The sequence below is a fragment of the Esox lucius genome, chromosome 5, assembly GCF_011004845.1.
Source record: "Esox lucius isolate fEsoLuc1 chromosome 5, fEsoLuc1.pri, whole genome shotgun sequence".
In the NCBI taxonomy this organism is placed as follows: Eukaryota; Metazoa; Chordata; class Actinopteri; order Esociformes; family Esocidae; genus Esox; species Esox lucius.
The window spans coordinates 9,483,601-9,503,825 of NC_047573.1; the positions used below are offsets into that span (position 1 = coordinate 9,483,601).

General features: G+C 42.0%; 1 protein-coding gene across 3 annotated transcripts in view; it reads right to left on the bottom strand.

Moving 5' to 3' along the window:
* The window catches only part of etv4 (ETS variant transcription factor 4), a 28,846-nt gene extending 9,364 nt beyond the window's left edge, over positions 1–19,482 (bottom strand). The window contains exons 1-5 of one of the 3 annotated variants that reach the window (XM_010866416.2): positions 19,392–19,482; positions 18,813–18,920; positions 18,129–18,219; positions 17,838–17,885; positions 12,725–12,778 (exon numbers count right to left, since the gene is read on the bottom strand). In XM_010866416.2, coding sequence (XP_010864718.1) covers positions 12,725–12,778; positions 17,838–17,885; positions 18,129–18,219; positions 18,813–18,869 — 250 coding nt within the window. In that variant the 5' untranslated portion in view covers positions 18,870–18,920; positions 19,392–19,482. Of the gene's footprint in view, positions 1–12,724; positions 12,779–17,837; positions 17,886–18,128; positions 18,220–18,812; positions 18,986–19,062; positions 19,081–19,391 lie in introns of those variants that run through there. The other 2 variants (XM_010866426.3, XM_010866413.1) reach the window with 2 other exon arrangements.
* Positions 19,483–20,225: the final 743 nt, after the last annotated feature.

Here is a 20,225-nt window from a genome sequence, read left to right on the forward strand (position 1 = left end):
TATCCAATTCACAAAAAGGAGGAGAAAAAATTCTGAATGACTGTAAATGGTTGCGGAGGAATCATCTAAAGTTAGCCAAGGAGGGCTAGAAGAGAAGAATAAAAAGAATAATGGTGAGGAAAAAATAAAAAACAAAAATCTGAGAGAAATAAAAAAAAAACTATGCAAGAAACTCAAAAATACTGAGAGATGAAGGTGACAGACAGACAGACAGACAGACAGACAGACAGACAGACAACCTGTAGTACAAAGGAACTCTCCCATGACAAACACAGGCAGGTAAGGAAGTGTTGGCTTAAGACTGCCATCAAAAAGGATTAGAAAGTCTTTGCCCAGATTTCCCACACAGACACAATGGGATTCCTGAGGCTTCCCCACCCCTCTGCCCTCTTTGCATCTCATCATTCCCATGATGGCACAGGACTGCGTTAGCGTTGAGCTCAGATGCGTTTGACTCAGATATTGACTCTATTGCTTAGTGCAATGATCATATGAACTGCAAGCAGTCTGTGGTGTGTAGTGTGTACAAAAAGTTTGTTCACAGCTAATACTGTTTTGTAGACACGTTTTTGCCTTTTGATGTGGCTCTACTTCTCAGGACAGCCTCGGTATATTCAAAACATTGGCTGGTGCTCTGCAAAGAGCACCGGTCCAAGAGAGCGGGTCGCTGTCAGGGAATGAAGCGCAGCACTGTTCATTAGCGGGCCGGTGGCGATTTGTGTGTCACGATCTACAATATTAATTACTTGTAAATGAGCGTGGAATGGCTCTGAGTGTGTGAGATTGGTGATGTTTTTTGGCTTGCTTTCCCCAAGATGGAGTTGGCTGACTTCCTCATTAACAAACCCCTAATGAATCAACTCATTATCCAGCCCAGGGAGTGACGGGCACGGGAATGAGGGCATTGGATTTATGAACAATTTAATAAATAAATGGTTTTAGAAAATGTTGTTTTTATATAGTATATATATATATATATAGTATATATAAATATAGTAATATTATTAAGGTTACTCTGTAAGTCCAGTGAAATCAGATTTGCACTGTGACTGAATAAAATAATGGCAGTCGTATGAACAGATCAGATTGCATCGCTGTTCCCTCTTGGTTTTATTTGGGGCCATTTGACCCCAGATCATAGGCTCTGGTTTCTCTCTTTACAGCTCTGTTTGGAGTTACATCACCTTTTCTCCAAGATCCTCATATTTCAAAGAGTTTTTTTTTTTCTAACAAAATGGTTTCATGGACTTAAACATACACCATGTATAACTGCCAGGGGAAGTGTTTGGATATTTACAGGAAGATATTGTACACAGTAAGTTGCTCTGGAGAAGAGTGTCTGCTGAGTGACTGAAATGTCAATGTAAATCTAGTCTCTATGTTAAGGTAGAGAAGGGTGGACTTGCAGCTGTGCTCATAAGTTTGCATACCCTGGCAGAAATTGTGAAATTCTGGCATTGATTTTGAAAATATGACTGATCATGAGCTGTCTTTTATTTTAGGATAGTGACCATATGAAGCCATTTATTGTAACATAGTTGTTTGGCTTCTTTTTAAATCATAATGATAACAGAAATCACCCAAATGGCCCTGAGCAAAAGTTTACATACCCTTGAATGTTGGCCTTGTTACAGACACACAAGGAGACACACACCGGTGAAAATGGTCAATTAAAGGTGAATTTCCACACCTGTGGCCTTTTAAATTGCAATTAGAGTATACAAATAGTCAATGAGTTTGTTACCCAAGCCACGGTAAGGTAGACCAAGAAAGATTTCAGCCAAAACTACCAGAGGAATTGTTCGGGATACAAAGAAAAACCCACAGGTAACCTCAGGAGAAATACAGGCTGCTCTGGAAAAAGATGGTGTGGTTGTTTCAGGGAGCACAATACGAGGATACTTGAACAAAGATGAGATTCCATGGTCGAGTTGCCAGAAAGAAGCCTTTACTGCACCAATGCCACAAAAAAGCCTGGTTACAATATGCCCGAAATCAGCTTGATACATCTCACAGCTTCTGGCGCACTGCAATTTGCAGTTACGAGACCAGAATAGAGCTTTATGGTCACAACCATAAGCGCTATGTTTGGAGAGGTGGTTACAGCAATAAAAGGTGAAGGTTCTGGAGTGGCCATCACAGTCTCCTAACCTTAAAATCATCGAGCCACTCTGGGGAGATCTCACACGTGCTTTTCATGCAAGACGACCAAAGACTTTGCATGACCTGGAGGCACTTCGCCAAGACAAATGGGCAGCTATACCACCTGCAACAATTTGGGGCATCATAGATAACTATTACATAAGGCTGCACACTGTCATTGATGCTAAAGGGGGCAATACACAGTATTAAGAACTACGGTTATGCAGACTATTGAACAAGGGTCTGTAAAAAAAATTCTTTGTTGCCATGTTTTGTTTTATGATTGTGCCATTCTGTTATGATCTACACTTGAATATGAATCCTATAAGAAATAAAAGACGTGTTTTGCCTGCACACTCATGTTTTTACAAATGGTACATACATATCCAATTCTCCAAGGGTATACAAACTTTTGAGCACAACTGTGTGTCCGTCCATCCGTCCGGTTCTTTGGTTTGGGTATTGGGGTGTACTGGAACTGTGAACAGATCGTGACCTGGTGTGAAATAAATGTAATAATGATCTCGACATAGGCGGTTACTGCTGGAGACTTGCCATTGGTGTTTTCTTGTTCTGGCCACACAACATACCTCATGGAGTAACCAGAGATATTGGGCCTGCGGAAACGTTTTTTTTCTTCCGTAATGAGAGTTACTAAGCTCAGGACCCCGGGACTGAACGCCTCCCACTGAAATCCGGGTCCTGAACGTCTCGATGGCCCACAGTCACAGTATGTGAGCATTGTCATAAACGTTGCAACTGCTATTGTATATTAACCCTCTGCTGCTCCTCCTTCCGATATGTACATAAACCTAAATAACCCCGTACCACCACACAACAACCCAGTGATGCTACTAGTACTCCACTTTCTGTCAGTCACATGATTTTGCATTTAGTGCCTCTTACCTTTATTCATATCACTGTTTATTCTGTATATGGTATTTTGTTACAATTTTCTCTCTTAACATGTTGTATTTACTTATATCTGTAAGTGAGCGTTTCACTGGTAGTCCACCCCTGTTGTTAACAAAGCATGTGACAAATAACGTCTGATTTCTTTTGACCAGAATGACTCAGGCTGGGAGTGGATGGGGGCTGGGGAAGGAGTGGGGGACTTTACATATGTAAATGGGGGAACACTGGGGGAGGACGCAGGGTGAAAGGTGATGGTCATGGCTGAGTGCTTTAGGAAGTGGATGCATCATTATGTAGGGGGCTATTCGGTCACCACCAACCACAAACAAATCCCAGGGCCTCAGCCCTGCACCCTCCCTAACCCGTCCACACAAAAGGGTCCTCAGCTCGGACATATGGAGGTACTAGTGAGAACTCCTCCAGACTGAGGAGCCACCCGAAACCTGTCCGAAACGGGCAATCAGGACATTACGTTTTATATAAATATTGTTTTGCGAGAGATTCAGGATTCAGTTTGTTGTAGATACGTTTTAAGTTGAAAACTGAAAGGAAGAATAGAAAATTGTATCTCAGCTCACAATTCTCTCTCAGTTTTTACAATATTCCAAGAATAGCTTGGACCTTAATGTCATTGGCACAACAAGTAGCAGCCAGGATTAAATGGCAGGTAGGAAACCCCTTGTTAGCTCCTGGGTAGATTTCATCCAAAGCATTTCCTACCATTAAAGGTTCCCCTCCAGAGGAATCAAGGCTGTACTCTGCAAGGAAGGATCTGGAGAGCTTTACATTGGGGTGTTTATATCTGGGATGGCCAAGTCTTGGTCTCTGGAAATCTGCAGGCTGTGACAGCTTCTGTACCAGCCAGCTGGACAGCCAGGGAGCTTCCCAGTGACTTATGCTGGTTAACTGTATCTCAGCCATGTCAAATTGGGTGGACATGTATTGTAAACGACTTATATGGTAAACCATGAGAACAGACGTGGATGTGTTAAAGGACATCTTCCATCCAGAGTAGCAAGCTATGGCCCATTTCAAATATGGGCAATAGTCACAGGACTTGTCCTTGATGTACATTTTCCTTTATCCAAAGTAATATAGATTATTTAAACTCGTACTGTAGCGCCAGAGTGGCTGGAGTGGAGCCAAGATTTCTCAAATGCCGGAGAGAGGGAGAGACAGAGAAAGAGAGGGAAGGAGAGAAAGGAAAGAGAGTGAGACAGTGAGAGAGAAAGAAAGGGAAGGAGAGAAAGAAAGAGAGAGAGACGGAGAGAGAAAGAGACTCTGCCTACAATTGGTTAACTGATCTCAGCTAGGAAACACCAATAAAGACAAAAAGGATGCCAACTGTCAGGTATTATAGGAAGGTTTGAATGGAAGTTATTGATGTCTTGAATGTGCCATCCTCTCTCTGGCAGGTTTGAATGGAAGTTATTGATGTCTGGGATGTGCCATCCTCTCTCTGGCAGGTTTGAATGGAAGTTATTGATATCTGGGATGTGCCATCCTCTCTCTGGCAGGTTTGAATGGAAGTTATTGATGTCTGGGATGTGCCATCCTCTCTCTGGCAGGTTTGAATGGAAGTTATTGATGTCTTGGATGTGCCATCCTCTCTCTGGCAGGTTTGAATGAAAGTTATTGATGTCTGGGATGTGCCATCCTCTCTCTGGCAGGTTTGAATGGAAGTTATTGATGTCTGGGATGTGCCATCATTTCTTTGGCTGTTGTCTGGCTTCAGTGTTTAGTAGGAGTGTAGTAGGCATGATTGATGTACAATGTTTTAAAAGTGCGCAAGGAGCCATAACCCAAGTATAAATACAGTATGCAAACTGAAGGAGAAATGTCTGGCTCATTAAAAAAACTTTCAAAAGGCATAAAGGGAATTTTCTGCTATATTTTCCATGTATCCTAAAATGCATCTAAGTGTCTGTACTGGGCCTCTTATACTGCTGGGTCATGACATACTGTAACCTGGATCTATTGAGATGTGCATTTTGTTAAAGCAAATCAACTGCTAAATAAGGTAAGTATTAGATTGGAGTAGCACTTTATGCTCATATGTGGCATCTATTTCAGTGTCTGAATTATTTTCAACAAGGCTTGTTGCCACTGGCCTCAACCATATCAAACACAGCTGAACGGCTATTCATTTCACTGACTGTAAGCATTTAGGTGAAATTCAAATACTGACATTTTAATTCCAAGTACGCTGTCCAGCACACTGGAAGTACTGTACAGTGTATGTAACCAGTGGGGTGAGTGGAAACTCCAGTGGGATGGCAAGTCAACAGCGGTGATTTAATGTGTTCCACATCACTGAGACTAGAGAGAGACGATCCAGCAGCAATTCAAACTGGCGCATGGAAACATGTGCTTCACATGTGTGCTTCTCAGGTCAACGCACAATCAGAGAAAGAGCAGAGAGAGAGAGAGAGCAGAGAGAGAGAGAGAGCAGAGAGAGAGAGCAAAGAGTGCAAGGGCCAACTGACAACTCAGCATTTCTGAAATCTCTGGAGTGTCCCTGGCATCTACGTCAAAACACCACTTCTTAGTCCATTTAGCGTCTCCTATCTGATTTACGGGTCACCCTTTCTGATCGGATAAATGCCTTTGCGATGTGGCTTCCTTGAATATTTAAAGCATTGTTGTAAGACCTGCTGAGCGAGCCTGACAAGATTGATAGAGAGCACTGTGAAGTCAACAGGAAGCCATTGGACAGTAAAGTGACGCGACGCGTCCTTTTGTTTCAACCAGACGGATTATGGAAAGGATATCAAGACGCTCTGAGATACATGAAAGTGTATTTTGGTTTCATATTATTAAGTTTAACTCTCCAGTACATTAAGTAACAGGATGTGGTGAACTGGAATGAATCTCCAGTTCACGTGACTGGACAACTGGCCAGACTTTGCAGCCATCCAAGTTTCGCTTCTCACTTTTTGAACATTTGATGTCAGGTTAATTATAATTTTTTGACCATGTGAATATCCCATTTCATGTAAAGTCATGATCAAATGAATGGCTTCACCGTTTGACCGTCAGAATCACACTTGAGTTTTGGTAGTAAATGCTGTCCCTTGATGGTAACATCATGTAAAAATAAAAATTGTTATATATGACAAAAACATTATTATTATTTTTTTAACATTTATGTATACAACTAAACATTTATTTGTATGCACTGTATTGACAGCTAACAAAATGAAATGGCTTGTCCCTTTGTGGATGAGTAGAGGGCTGGTGACATCTTTTGAGGGTTTAATGTTTTGTTATTTTATATGGTAGACAGTGAACAGAGTGTATTTTTATAGTATACTGTATAAATGATGAAAACAAAGAACAATATTAAATATGTATGTTTGGGCTATTATAATGTATATGCTTTAGTTTTATGTAGTTAGTATTTCTTGCAGTTTTAAATCACTGAACACAAAGTTAAAGACTTTGAGAGTCTCTCTCCAGTAGCCAAACTGTTATTGCAGGAGGGGTTAAAAAATATTTTAGCTAACTCCACTTTTTTGCAGTATGTCATAATTTAAAGATTCCATTGCCATTTTGGCATGTCTAAATCCACAGCTGTCACTTGGGTGTTAGTCCAATTTATATGAAGGGAATTACACTGTGTAATATACTGTAAAGAACTAATTAAATATGAGTGGTAAACATTGGTTTCCATTTCGGAAAATCCAAATATACCTAGTGTCTCATGGTTGTTACCAACATTGTCATTCTGTTACTGTATTAGTTGTTTTTAAGTGGGAAAATGTAGTATAAAAATATTTTATTTTTTACATTTATAGTCATTAAGCAGATGCTCAAATCCAGGACTGAACTATAGACATAAATGGCATCACATTTACAGCACCTTTTTCTTTCCTCTCCAAAAAAGTCGAAAAAGGAAGGTTTTGAGTGAGGAACAGAAGCGTTAAAATTAAGAGACCACAGCAAATTGGACACTTCTGTTCCTCTCTCAAAACTTTCCTTTTCAACTTTTTTGGAATGGAAAGAAAAAGGTGCAATGGTCTCTTAATTTGTTCTGGAGCTATTTGGGCATTTTCTCAAAATGCCCAAATAGCACTGTAATGTGAGTGACCCTGTAGCTAACATACTGTACTTAAGAATAATTTTAAAACAGAACCTGAAAGGGCATTTAGGAGACTGAAAAAGTAGCTAGGAAAGATTGATATTAATGTAAATCAAAAGTAACCAGTGAAGATGAGTATTGCTGTAAATCAAAAGTCACTAGTGAAGATGAATAATACTGTAAATCAAAAGTAACTAGTGAAGATAGACATTCCTATAAATTAAAAGTAACTAGTGAAGCTGGAAATTTCTGTAAATTAAAAGTAACTAGTAAAGACAGACATTACTGTAAATCAGAGGTAACTAGTGATGATGGACATTACCTGTAATCAAAAGTATACTAGTGAAGATGGACATTACTGTAAATCAATAGTAACTAGTGATGATGAAAATTCTTGTAAATCAAAAGCTAAGTGGGTGTGTGAGTGCTTGTGACTGTGATATCTATTCTATGGTCAAGACAAGGAGTGGACACAGGATTTAGCAGAGTCTGCTCTTTCACGGAGCCCTGCCCTACGCTGCCTTTTCTCAATGAATTAACCGACAATCGATCAGCACTCACACAGGCACGTGCTATTGATTATGAGAATAGAGAATTATAAAGTAATGTTTTACAGCACGTTAAATAACAGCAGAGTACTGGACAGCGAAATAAAAATCAAAGTATACCCAATGGCTATAAAATCAAAGTTGAATCAAAGTTAAATCAAAGTCGCCAATAGGTTTGGACTGACAAAAACCACAGCTCGTATTTCTGAAATAGTTTGATTAATCACACTTTATCTATTGTACATTTCCCCAGTCGGTACTTCCTAAAATGTCCATTGGGCTATAAATTTTTCCCCTTCATTGCCATTTAGTCACGATACATTACATGCCAATCCCAAGACAAGCGGGGCATCCCATCTCAGAAATTGGGCGCTGTAATTAATGTGGCACAATATTGACTCTTCACTCTCAATCTCTCAGCCCCCAATATAGCTGTCCCCTCTTAATGTTTAATGTGCCGATCGATCCCCCCACCCCCCTGCCTACTGAAATGATTATAATGAGCCCCCACTAACCCGGCTCATATCCATCCAGTGGAGAGGGGGGGGTGGGGGGGTGGGGATGGGGGGGCAGTCCAGACTTATCTTGACAGAAGCAGATAGATAAGATGTGCTCCACTGAGTTCCCATCAGGCCTTAGTAGAAAGCCTGGTCAGACACCTCCCTGTAATTATCAAAGCAAATGGCACATCCACAGATACTCTGGCTCTCCCCTCTGTCTCACTATTTCTGCTCTCTCTCTCTCACTCTCTTTCTCTCTTCAGAGTGATTGGGATCTCAATCATGATTCCCAGAGACACAGGCACACGTATGTCTTTCCTGATTTATCCACAGTTTATATCTATGTATACACCCCACTACCCCCGGGGAATCTTTAGGATCGATAATGCTCCCTGATCCACTCCACTCACGCACCAGTCCTGTGTCAGCAGGGCAATGTAGCCTCAACCGTCCCCGCATACGCATATGACGAGGCTTGTGAACACTGAGCAGGCCAGGGTCATTGTCATTGTCAGACAACCCAGGTGGAAATATGTCTTTCAGTGGGCACGGAAAATGTGAGCTCTTTATTGTACAAGTTCAGGTGCCGTCTTATCCCAACAAATGAAAAATGTTTTCAGGACTTTCTCAAGGAGGGGAAAAGAGAAGGGGCATAATAACAGAGTAGAAATTAAACAAGTCTGACTTTTTTTTTTTTGACACTTTGGACTGTATGGTTTGCTCTCCTTGTTTTCCCTGGGTTGTGTATTATTGCTTAACAGAGAATCGCTGTGTTATTTTAGGCCTCACCCCCGGCCTTCATCTGGTCCCCCTTGTTCTTCAAATGCTCTTTGCCTTAAAAAGAGAAAATATTCTGGCAGTGAGGAACGTTAAAGCAAAGCCCTTCCCCAAACCCCCCTTTCACTCCCTGTACACACTCATGGACACACACACACACACACACACACTTCCCCTCTCCTGTAATAAAACATACTCTACTGTCTATTCTGGCATAAATCTCCACATATACAGTTGTTGGTCGGCAGGATTGCTCTAATCAACATTTACTTTAACCCATGGAAGACGTTTTGTTATCGCTGTTATGCGAGAAGTTGGCAAAGGCAATTAGCATTATACTGCTGTGTTCATTGAAAGACGGAAAATAACTGTTGAGTCTTGTAAACCGCTCCACATTGAGAAAATAATTAATTCAGCTCTTTTGTCCTTAAGGTATAGGAGGATAACAGTAAAGTTATAGCATTTCAATCTTTCTTTTTGTAGTCTTAGTAGTAGAATAACGGCTCTCCAATTCATGAATGGAGATTCCCTCCCCTCAACCCAACATGCTGCCTCAGCCAGTCTCTCACAACCAACCCATTCATAAAACTCTAGGGTTGAAGTTTGTTTGTGTATTTGTGCGTGTGTGTGTGTGTGTGTGTCTGTACGTGTACGTAGTGCCTGTAGGTTGGCAGGATGCACGTGTGTGTTTTTTTTAGAAAGAAATGACCCATTCAGTCATATACTGTCAGACACACACACACACACACACATGCAAACACATTGAAGAGGAATCATCTTCCCAGAGTGAATGGTACCCATGCATATCTGGCAGTCACCTGGATGTTTTTGCAGACTGTTGCATAGCAGCTGTATTTTGGAAAGTTGAGAACACTGAGCTGCACGTTTTCTTTTCCTCCGACTGCAGAGAATGAGAAGGAGGGGCTCACCCATTCACAATCCCTCCCAGTGGGGACTGATTGGGTCTGCTCTGTGCCAACAAGTAAGCGGAGGAGCACAACAGCATAAACAATCCTAAAATCACGACGAGGTAGAAAGATCCCGACCGAAGAGACCAACTGTTGTGAGCATTCTTCCTCAACCGGACTCTCGCCAATCTCTCTCTCTCTCGCTGCCTCTCTTGTTTTGTCGCCATCTTTCATTTTCCCTGTAAAGGACTAGAGATGCATCTACAGCCACAACTTCCTATATAATTACTACAAGGCCCAAAACTAAACAATCGGCCCACACAGCTCCGAAGTCGCTGGATTAGCTCACATCTTGGAACACTCAATGTGTAGAGAAGGGAGATGTGAGGGGGGAGGAAGGGGCGGTGGGGGTGCTAGGGGTGTCCAGTTTTGAAATGTGGCTTAGTTTGTAGAGAGACAGGAAGAGGGAGGGGTCTGAGAATCCACTCGCAGAGGGGGGGGGGTCAAAAAAAGGGGGTAACGTAGTACTGTAGCAGTTTTTTATGAATGAAGACTAGGAGAAAGGGCTAGACACACTTCCTATCGCGCAGGAGAACATTTATGAATGGGATGCACAGCTTGGACTGCTCACTGTCCAACAGAACATAAAGAACTTGTGCTTTTCAAACAATACGAATGTTTGTGACAAACACAGCTTGTTTCCTTCACCCCATGACAACTCTAATAAGCCTGCGAACTTCGAAAGCTAGGTAAACATTCGTAGTGTGGACGATTTGATTAACATTTCATAGATGTACCCTCCCCGCGGGCAGATGACAACAAAATGAACAAAAGAGCATGTTGGTCTCCCAACAGCCTCATCGCAGATCAGATACCCCCTCAAAGGTTCTGTCAAACCCAAAATGTCAACAGCATTTCCCCTATCCTTCAGCTTCCACAAGCTGAAACCTCACCCCCTGTTTTAGAATTTACTTCATTTCATAACACAGTTCAGTGAATCATATGTTTAGGGAACAAACATGTTAAAGCTTGAAGCTTAATTACCCTCAAATACACAGATGTAAAGGGCATTGTTTACATAGCCTTCCCTCGGTCGAGCTCTGGAGACAGGGCAGGCTTGTTAGCTGTTATTGCGCGGGACGAGGGAAGAGATGAGATAGATCTAGCAGATGTGCAGGTATTGCACAACCACTTCAGTCCTCCTCCCATCTCCTTCATCTAGCATTCCACAGTGTCTCAAAGTCTGGCCCTTCCGATTTCACTCTCTTCATCTGTGTCTCTCTCGGTCTCTCTTCCTCTGCCTCCTTATTTTACTCTCTCGCTCTTTCTCCCCCCTCCGCCCTCCCTCCCTCCCTCCCTCTACCTCCCCCACCCATACAGGTAACAACCTGTCTGGGAAAACCACAATGTTTGATTTTCTGTGGCGCCTTTTTGAAATGTCCAATTATTTCTGTCACAAGGGATTAAAAATGTGTTTGCTGGCTATTAGTCTATGAGTCTGCCTATCTTCCTACTCACAACATACGACTCAGTGTATAATCGTACATAGTAGTAGTAGTAGTAGTAGTAGTGGTGGTGGTGGTAGTAGTAGTAGTAGTAGTAGTAGTAGTAGAGACAGTAGTACCAGGCTAATGAGTCATTTGTTTGATGGAATAATCCATGATTGGTATGGGAACAGCTTCAACATGCCACAAGCCACAACCACAAACACGCAGAATATCGTTGTATGTACGGCAGCCTGTCAGCTTTCCATCAATTCTGATGAATAGAGAATCTTTTGGCCAATGACTGTGAGCGGCAGGAGCACTGTCTGTCAATCTGTCTGTCAACCTGTCTGTCAACCTGTCTGTCAATCTGTCTGTCAACCTGTCTGTCAACCTGTCTGATAACCTGTCTAGGCCGGGCCTACCGGGTCTAAGTGAGCTGCCTGTCAAAGTGAAGCCCCAGTGACCCGACGGATGATATCAGGGGCAGCCACGGGCAGCAGGCTGACCTGCTATTGGCTGAGCTGGCTGGGGGGTTAAGCAGACATGACCCTTGCGTGCCCTAGGGTTCATCGCCACTTCCTCCTACGCATTGTTGGCCCACAGACAGGAACAATATGTGTCAGCTGGGTTAAGGGGTTGTGACAGGGACGTGGATTAATGGCACAGTGTTTACCCACAAAAGCAGTTGGGTTTGGAACAGAGCCAGGTGGGACTCAGTTTCTAAAATGCTAATAATACAAACGACGAACCATTGATTAGGCTTCAAATACATTCCAAACATCAAATTGAGACTCGACTCAAATAAATTGCAAGGTCTGTAGAATGTACCAGTGTCCAAATAGTCAGATTGAATTGACTCACCCATAAGCCTACAAATGAGTGTGAATGAAAAGGCCACAGAAGTTACTGTTTGCAGAGTACACACTCCCCTTACAGATTCTGAATCGCCATTGTTTAGACACAACAAAAAGGGAAACCCATTCAAATAACAGCCGCACAGTTTTCTAGTACAGGAATTTGCTTTCCCCTCTTACACATAAGACACAGACAAAAGAGAGTCTTTGTACCTGGACTTTTACTGGTTTCATGGGCTGGACCATTAAGCATTTCAAAAACATGCAAATGGGCGGAGAAAGACAATGGTAGCTTTTAAATTCACCCCTGATGTGTGTGCTACGTCCTGGGTTTAGTATGTGTCTAGGAAATTACTCGTTTCCTAGACAACGTCATTTGGACAAGCACAGTAGTTCCGTTTAAACATTGCTTGACAATCCCAATGCTAAACTTCTGTTTGAGTTTCTCAAACACGCGCACAAAACACACACAATCATAATTTGTAGAAATGATTCATGGAGCCGTTACTTACAATTTTCAGAGTGGAAATCAGGAACAAACTGCTCATCGCTGTCAGGCACTTGAGCTGAAATCAGAAAAGAAAGAGAAACCATCAGTCACATCACAGTTTCTGTTACTGTAGCCTAGATGGTCTCGGCGGTCTGTCTCAACAGAATGAGCCCTATGCTAGCCGGCTTTGGTAGCTTCCTCGGGTAAGTGAATCCTATTCTTCTAGCTTAGCTTCATGCCGTCTGGCAGCTTTGCCAGTGTGGAAGCTGGGCTCAACCTGCCCACGGGCCACGGCGGTCATGATTCTGGGCCCTGCCACCTCCACGGTCGTGAAACCCGAGTCACTGTGAGGATCCAATAGAGCGACCTTCACCTTCCCCCTTTTCAAGCATGCCAGCACTTTCAAATCGGCAGCACATCAATGCCAAAGAGTCGAGGGGGAAATGAAATGGAACTGTCGGACTCCACAGCCCCATGGAATCTTGCTGTCCTCATTTTATATGGCGTTAAAACTTCTAATTAATTGAGCTGCACAGGTTTAGTGTCAGTCGCTCCCTGACAGCAGTGACACATCATGACTAATTATTCACAGATTTTGTCCTGACCACATAACGTCACAAGGACAAACCTCTGGGTCCTTTCTGATAACTTCAGACTGGTTAGTGAGTCTTTCGGTTTGTCTTTCGGTATGATGAACGATGCTCTGACTGCACAAGCTGATTTAAGATCTTAAGAAGTGCACTTCCAGTAGAGACAGGGTTACTGTCCTTCATCAGGCTAGACTGGCTATCAAACCGAACCGCTGATAAATGGATCAATACAGAGGTGGAGCAGCATTCCATTTCTCCACTCATAGATCCTATGTCAAGACATTCAGTTGGAATCGTATTCTCTTTCTAAATCTGGGCCTGTGAAGCAGACAGATATCTTTATCCCCCTATTGACGGGAGTTTTGATTGTGTCAAGAAGTTGTCAGTAACATGTTTAATGTGTGAGTGTTGTTTACTTGTTTGTGCGTACTTTCCATCACAGAGCAAACAGACAGAATAAACAGGCTATTTTAAACAAGGAAGGAACTTGTACTTCTGGTCTCAGTCTTGCAACCAGTCAGATGGGGTACATTCTTGGACAATCCAGATACTCTTCTGCTAGTGAAGTGTTCTGGAATTCGTCACCTGCTTTCAAGTCTCTCGTTTTTCTTAAGGACATTTTTCTTAAGGTCAACTTAGAGGTGGCAGGAAGATGGGGAACTGAGAGAGAGAGAGGGAGCTAACACTATCTAGGTTTAGTTCTTGCTCACAAAGTCATAGTCCCGTATTAACTTTACATTCTATTATTGACAATATAGTCAAATGGAATTGGAGCTTGCCACCCAGGCCCAAACTGACGGATCTGTCAGAGTCGTTATGCAAACTCAGTCTGTCGGTTACAGGGACAACGGGGCTCTCTGGTATTCTATATTGTTATGTTCGGATCCAAAAACATTTCCAACATCAATTGTCCTTCCGAGCGCCGTGCCCAGACAAACATAGATTAGTCGACTGCCAACGCCTCCAGGGGTGAGAAGGTCAAATTTACCCAGTGAGCCATGAGCACACAGGCATCTGATTTTCTACACATGGCTGGATGGCCTAACCCTAAACCCTGCCTGCAGCCTGGGCTAGACACCTTGGCATTAGTCCAATTTGAAAGGATCCTGCTAATTTGTAACGTCTGTACTTCCCCCCCCACACACACACACACACTTTCGCAGTTGTACATGTCAACTCTTTGGATAAGTTTACTGTTAAGGACCGAGACACAGATCGCTCAACAACAGCTAACAAAACATAATTCCACCATAAAGGAAGCACAGGCGTTCGTATTTTCACCAATTAGATGAATCACAATCTGAACACTCATTTACTTACTTATATCTAATTGAAACAATAGCCCAAGCAAACCATTTCCCATGAGAAAACACAGACCATTGGTAAGCCCCCAGAACTCAAAGTACCTTCCAAGTTAAAGACAAAAACCTAGAAGAAAAAAACCTCCTCTCTCACTTCATCCACTGGCTATCAGACCATAAAGCCCAGTGCTGTAACCAAAAATTTAGCAAAAATGGGAAATAAGATATTCAAATCCACTTTCATGAATTTCTGGTCCTCTTCCTGTTGAGTAAGAAACCGGATGATGGCGTCTTGGAGCATGTTCAGATAAATGACATTGATTTCTTATACAATGCTGCGTCCTGTTGCTATACGCTAATACTATTAACTCCTTTTAACTTTGCAGTCTTCTGCCCTAAGGAGAAAGATAAAGCTGTTTTATGAGAAAGAGCAGAGGCCAATATTTAGTCCACCAGATCAAAACATAAATCATTTCCACTAGTTTCAACATGTCTAAAATGGAACACGTTGGATCCAGCTCAGAAAAGGAAGAGAAAAAAACACATTAGGGATGTCTGAGCGTCAGAGCGACTGGCTCGCAGACAAGAGCACAACCCCTGTGCTTAGGCACACAGAGGGACAGTGTGTGTGTGTGTGTTTGCGTGAAAGTGTGTGTTTGTGTGAACGCGCACGCGTCTATATCCGATTTGGTTCCAGGAACACCTCGTCAAAGGCTTTGAGATGCAAGTCAGCACAAGACAGAAAGTGCGTTTATATGAGCACAGGCGCATGCTTCCTTTTTTTTTTTTTTTTTTTTTTATCTTCCAGGCACCTTGAATGACTTTTTTTTCTCAATGGGAGATCCTGGGAGGAGTGTAGAACTCTCAGTCATAAACGCAAAGGCCAATGACAAGACGCGACAAGCTCCTGAACTCTCTCTCTCTACTTTCCCGTCTTCTCTCATTTCTTTTTGCTCTCCCTAGTCACTGAGCTAGCGTCAGTGACGGAGATTTTACAATGCTGGTAAACACCTTACAACCACAATCAGTCACAATGTCAGGCCTGTAATTAATGCAACAGGAAAGAGGAGTTCCGCCAGCTACCAAAAACAAGATACTATTTAGGGTTGAATAACACATTGATGGTGACACCACTGATTTCCACTTGGGCAATTGGACTTTTTAATTATTTCTATGGCCCAGCAACCATCTCCCTCCAGCCAATCTGTTATGGCAGTATAACAGTGGGAAATAAGTAGCTACTGCTTTGCTATGCACATTACCTTTATGGCTGACCGAACACAAGTAAATTGTCTATGAAAGGAATCAGACATCGGAGTGTTTGTCATTGTTGTCCTTTTTTATTGGTCTTGCCTCTGTGTTTGCCTGTGAAGCGCGATAGTGTGAACTTGCCAGTTTGACACTGCATGAGAATAGGTGTTGAGGCCAGGATAGAGAGGGAGCATTGTTTGCCGGGCCTCATAAACAGTTGTTTTTCCTACAAGGGAGGTCCATCCGAATGACTTGAACCCTTTTAACGCTACTTTGCCAACTCGGATCGCACTGAATTGGCTATTTACTTTTCACATTGGCCCTTCTAGCACATTTCCAGCAAGGACTGTGTGCACGTAACAGGACCAACACAGAACAGCCTGGCTTGGTTTACTGCAGAACAAGGTATAACTAGACCCAACCATCTACAAAAAATATCCCTGAATGAACAACACTTGACAATCTCACAGGATCTGGTCAGACATTTTGGTCTCGAGTGACTCGGTATCAAATCTAAGGGCACCGCGGACCCGTCCTTGCCTGTGAACAAGAGTTACATAAAGGTTAGCGGTGAAGGGGTGGTCACGCAAACGACGCGTACCTTTCCTCACAAATGACTGCCTGGGAGCACTGCCCATGCACTCTCTAACAGGGGCGCAGCTCTTCTATGGCCAGAATCCCACCGATGACTCCGGTACATATACGTATGGCCACAGACCTATTGATGTGGGCAATTACATTTCTTTACATAAGCTGCCTGGTTGTTCCGTTGTGTCGATTTGGTAGGCCTTCACTTCAACCGGACACAGGTCTGAAATTGTATGACGTGCGCTTCATTCAGATTTGAGACTTCTGTGGCATTTCTTTTGACTTACACAAACAAAATAAACCGAAGCCCCAAGCATTTCAAAGCAGTTGGCATACGTCTGACCCAAGTCTGGGATAAATCACAGAATACAATTTGGGCCGGTTCAAGACGGAAAGCATTTCGCAGCGGGCTGCAATTCATTTTTAGTGATTGTTCAAGCATTACATTACTGCCCTGCTACTACCAGATTTACCAAACAGGCATGAGTCATTCCTCTGGGTTGTTGTCCCATCCTAAAATATAACTACCCCTTTAGAGAGTGCGTCACATTGTACTATTAAACTCCTAGTCCTGTTGACAATTGTTGCTGCCCAGCTGAGTCCATTTCATGTCTATGCCTTGAGTGACACGGGCCTAACATGCTGTTTGTTTGCACTGGCTGGGCTTACTGGCATGCAAGCACACTAAATGCCAACATGGCCAAAATAGGGCATGTTTACAGATAATCATGTCCTGCCTATATTCACTGAAGACATTTCTATGTAATAACACATCACTAATGACCACGGGCAGTGCGGCAGAATGTTTTCACTTGCCATGTGTTTCTTCACCTCCTAAAGTCTCACGATTTACTTAAAGAGACAAAGCTAAGCCAGCCGGCACATCTTTCTAGCAGTGGGCTATGCAAGGAAAAAAGGCACGTCCTGGCGTCAACTATTTGGTACTCATGAACAATGGTCAAATTAATTGTAAAGATCATACTGTGCATTCTTTCACTCACACTATATTAATAAATCCATAGAGATGTTATTCATAAATAATTTCATTCATAAATACAATTTGAAATGACCTATCACATGCAATATATTTTTTAAGCAATTGCTATCTAGTAATGTAACACTGAAAAGCCAAGTTAAAGTATTCTAACATTCTTTAACATTAGAAGAGCACTCACCAACTTAAAGACTGAGATTAGTAGCATCACAATGGAAAATGTTTAAGTTCACATGTCTTACTATGAAGAATGATACACCCAGTTATCAGTGTTCAATAAATCAAATCAATATTTTAACATGTTGAACATAAAATATAAAACACCTCCAGGGATGCTGTTTCATCAAAGAGTAGCTTTGCCACAGGTAAGAATACAAAACACATTCAAGTAAATGCTGCTGGCACTCTCACCTTCTGTGAGCCATGTCTCCTGAAGTTGGCTTAAATCCTGAAAGAGGTCTGGGGAAAAAAACAGTGAACAAAATGCATGATTAACACAGAATGACAATATCAAAACATTTTGCTCACAAGGCAGCCTAATCCTGTCAACTGTTTCAACTTCAGGCTAGTCATTTATTAATCCATACATAGAAATAATAAATATGTACGGTGACTTTCTTACCAGACCACTGACAAGGAATATGTGCGTCATGTAAAGGGGTTTCAGGCCATCGCATGCTTGTTTTGCAATACTAACTTTACCTTCGGATTCCTGAGGGGGTAATTCCGTGTCCATGTATTTCCTTTTCGCTGCCATCAACAGTCTATTTAGGGGCCCATTTCCGTGTGACTTCTGCAAAGCAAAAGAAATATTACAGAAGTAGGAAATTGAATCCTGTCAGCCAAACCTCGATGTCACAGACTTCGTAGAACATGCCCACGGTCACTAATTGGTTTAGTTCATTAGTCAACATGGCTATCAAGACTACAGTCCTTACTTCATATCAAGGTTATTATAAAGCATTTTCCCGTTATTATTAGTAGTCTAAGTAAAGCATAAACCACGTTGATCTACGTTCATATAACCTATAATAAGCTAAACAAAGTGCACACGTCAACCAAACAGGCAACATTAAACCTCAGCAAGAAAACGCAGCTTGTCTATAACTTGCAAGTGTTGAAACACGCGCTTTGTCGTTCCATTTGCTCTGTCAACATGTCCAGTCTAGACACAAACGATGTCTTAATAACATTTAATTTAGTTCATTCAATACAACAATTGTGCAGAACTTTTGATCGTTTAGAACCGAACTGGGAGTACTTTTCATCGCGCGCACAGTTGCTTCTAACAAATATAATGCAGAAGACGATCGAAAGAGAAAACCATGTAGCCAGTTCCCAAAACGTACCAAAGCGTATAAAACACATTACTTTATTCATACGTACATTTGCTAAAGTGTAAGGCACTTGCTGGTCCAAATATCCATCCATCTTATAATCCATCCGTTAACCGTTTGTGGTCATTTAGGCTGAGTTGAATGAGAACCACGCAGCCTGCAGGGAGAGAGGGAAGAGGGGAGCGATAGTTGTGAATGGAACTGCGAGAAAGCTGCATACATAATGAGCCCCATTCACACAAAAAAACTGAGGGGAAGCGACCGCGAGCGATTACCCAGCGGGCTTATGTCTCATTTACCTGTAAACAGTCTATGACTCCTTTACGATATACACAATTTTATTTTTTGAAAAGCCTCAAATATGTTTGTTTTTTTAAATAAAATTGTATAATTATATAGAATGTTCATCAACAGACAAACATTAAAACATGTTTTAATACTAGCACTGAACCTAATGCCAAATACGCATAGGTGGGCTACATTTAACACATTACTTTAAAACAATATAGCCTATGCTTTTTATTTACACCAACGCCCCGTGAGGAAATGGAACTTTGGATGTGAAAAGAAACAGATGTTGCGTCTCATCTGGTTACAGAGGGCAATTAAATAACTGTTTTAACCTCACCTTGCCTATAATAGTCAACTATAAGAAAACGGATGCGTATGTTAACCATGGGACCGAAATGCCCCCAAACAATGGTGTTGTCAGTTGTTTTCTAGGCTGGAGTTTTGATTTGGACTACGTAGACTTGATTTTCTTGCTCTCAGACGCTCGCTCGGCCAAAGGACTTGGGGATTGGTGGATTTCCTCTTTCAGGGCTCGAATTTCTGCCTTTGTCCTAATGAATGACCTGACTTATGAATTAAATCTAGGTTCCCTCTTTGAACCAATCAGGTACGAGACAGACTGTGTCCCTGGCAACGGTGGGTGGAGTTTGTGTGGCGACAGCCAATCAGATAATGGGACTCTGAGACCCTTATACTAGATTTTTCAGTTGTTTTTCATTCACAAAAAGAGAGGGAAAGTTGGAAAAAACGTCCATTCATAAAAACTTGTCCTAGCTTGAATGCGTCTACTTGTTTTTCCCCTCGTGCCCAAACACCTTCAAATAAGTTCATTTGTTTACTCCCTTACAGTCCTTCTGCATTCTTTTTATGATTACATGACATGTTTTATGTAATGTACAACTAGCAATTACTTTATTTACTGACTGAGTCAGAGGATTGCTATTTCTAAAACCTGTTGAATAGAAATTACATGAAATGTCACCAGTTGCAAAACATCACACTGAGTTGAAATGAAAAGGGTACAAGAAGAGTTGTTAGGTTTTATAATGAGAAAATAATGATATTCTATAATGACTGAATCTATTCCATCACATACACTCTAAAAACAAGGGACAAATCTGTGCAGGAAAACATGGTTCCCATGTTTGCTCACTTTTATTCACTGATGCAG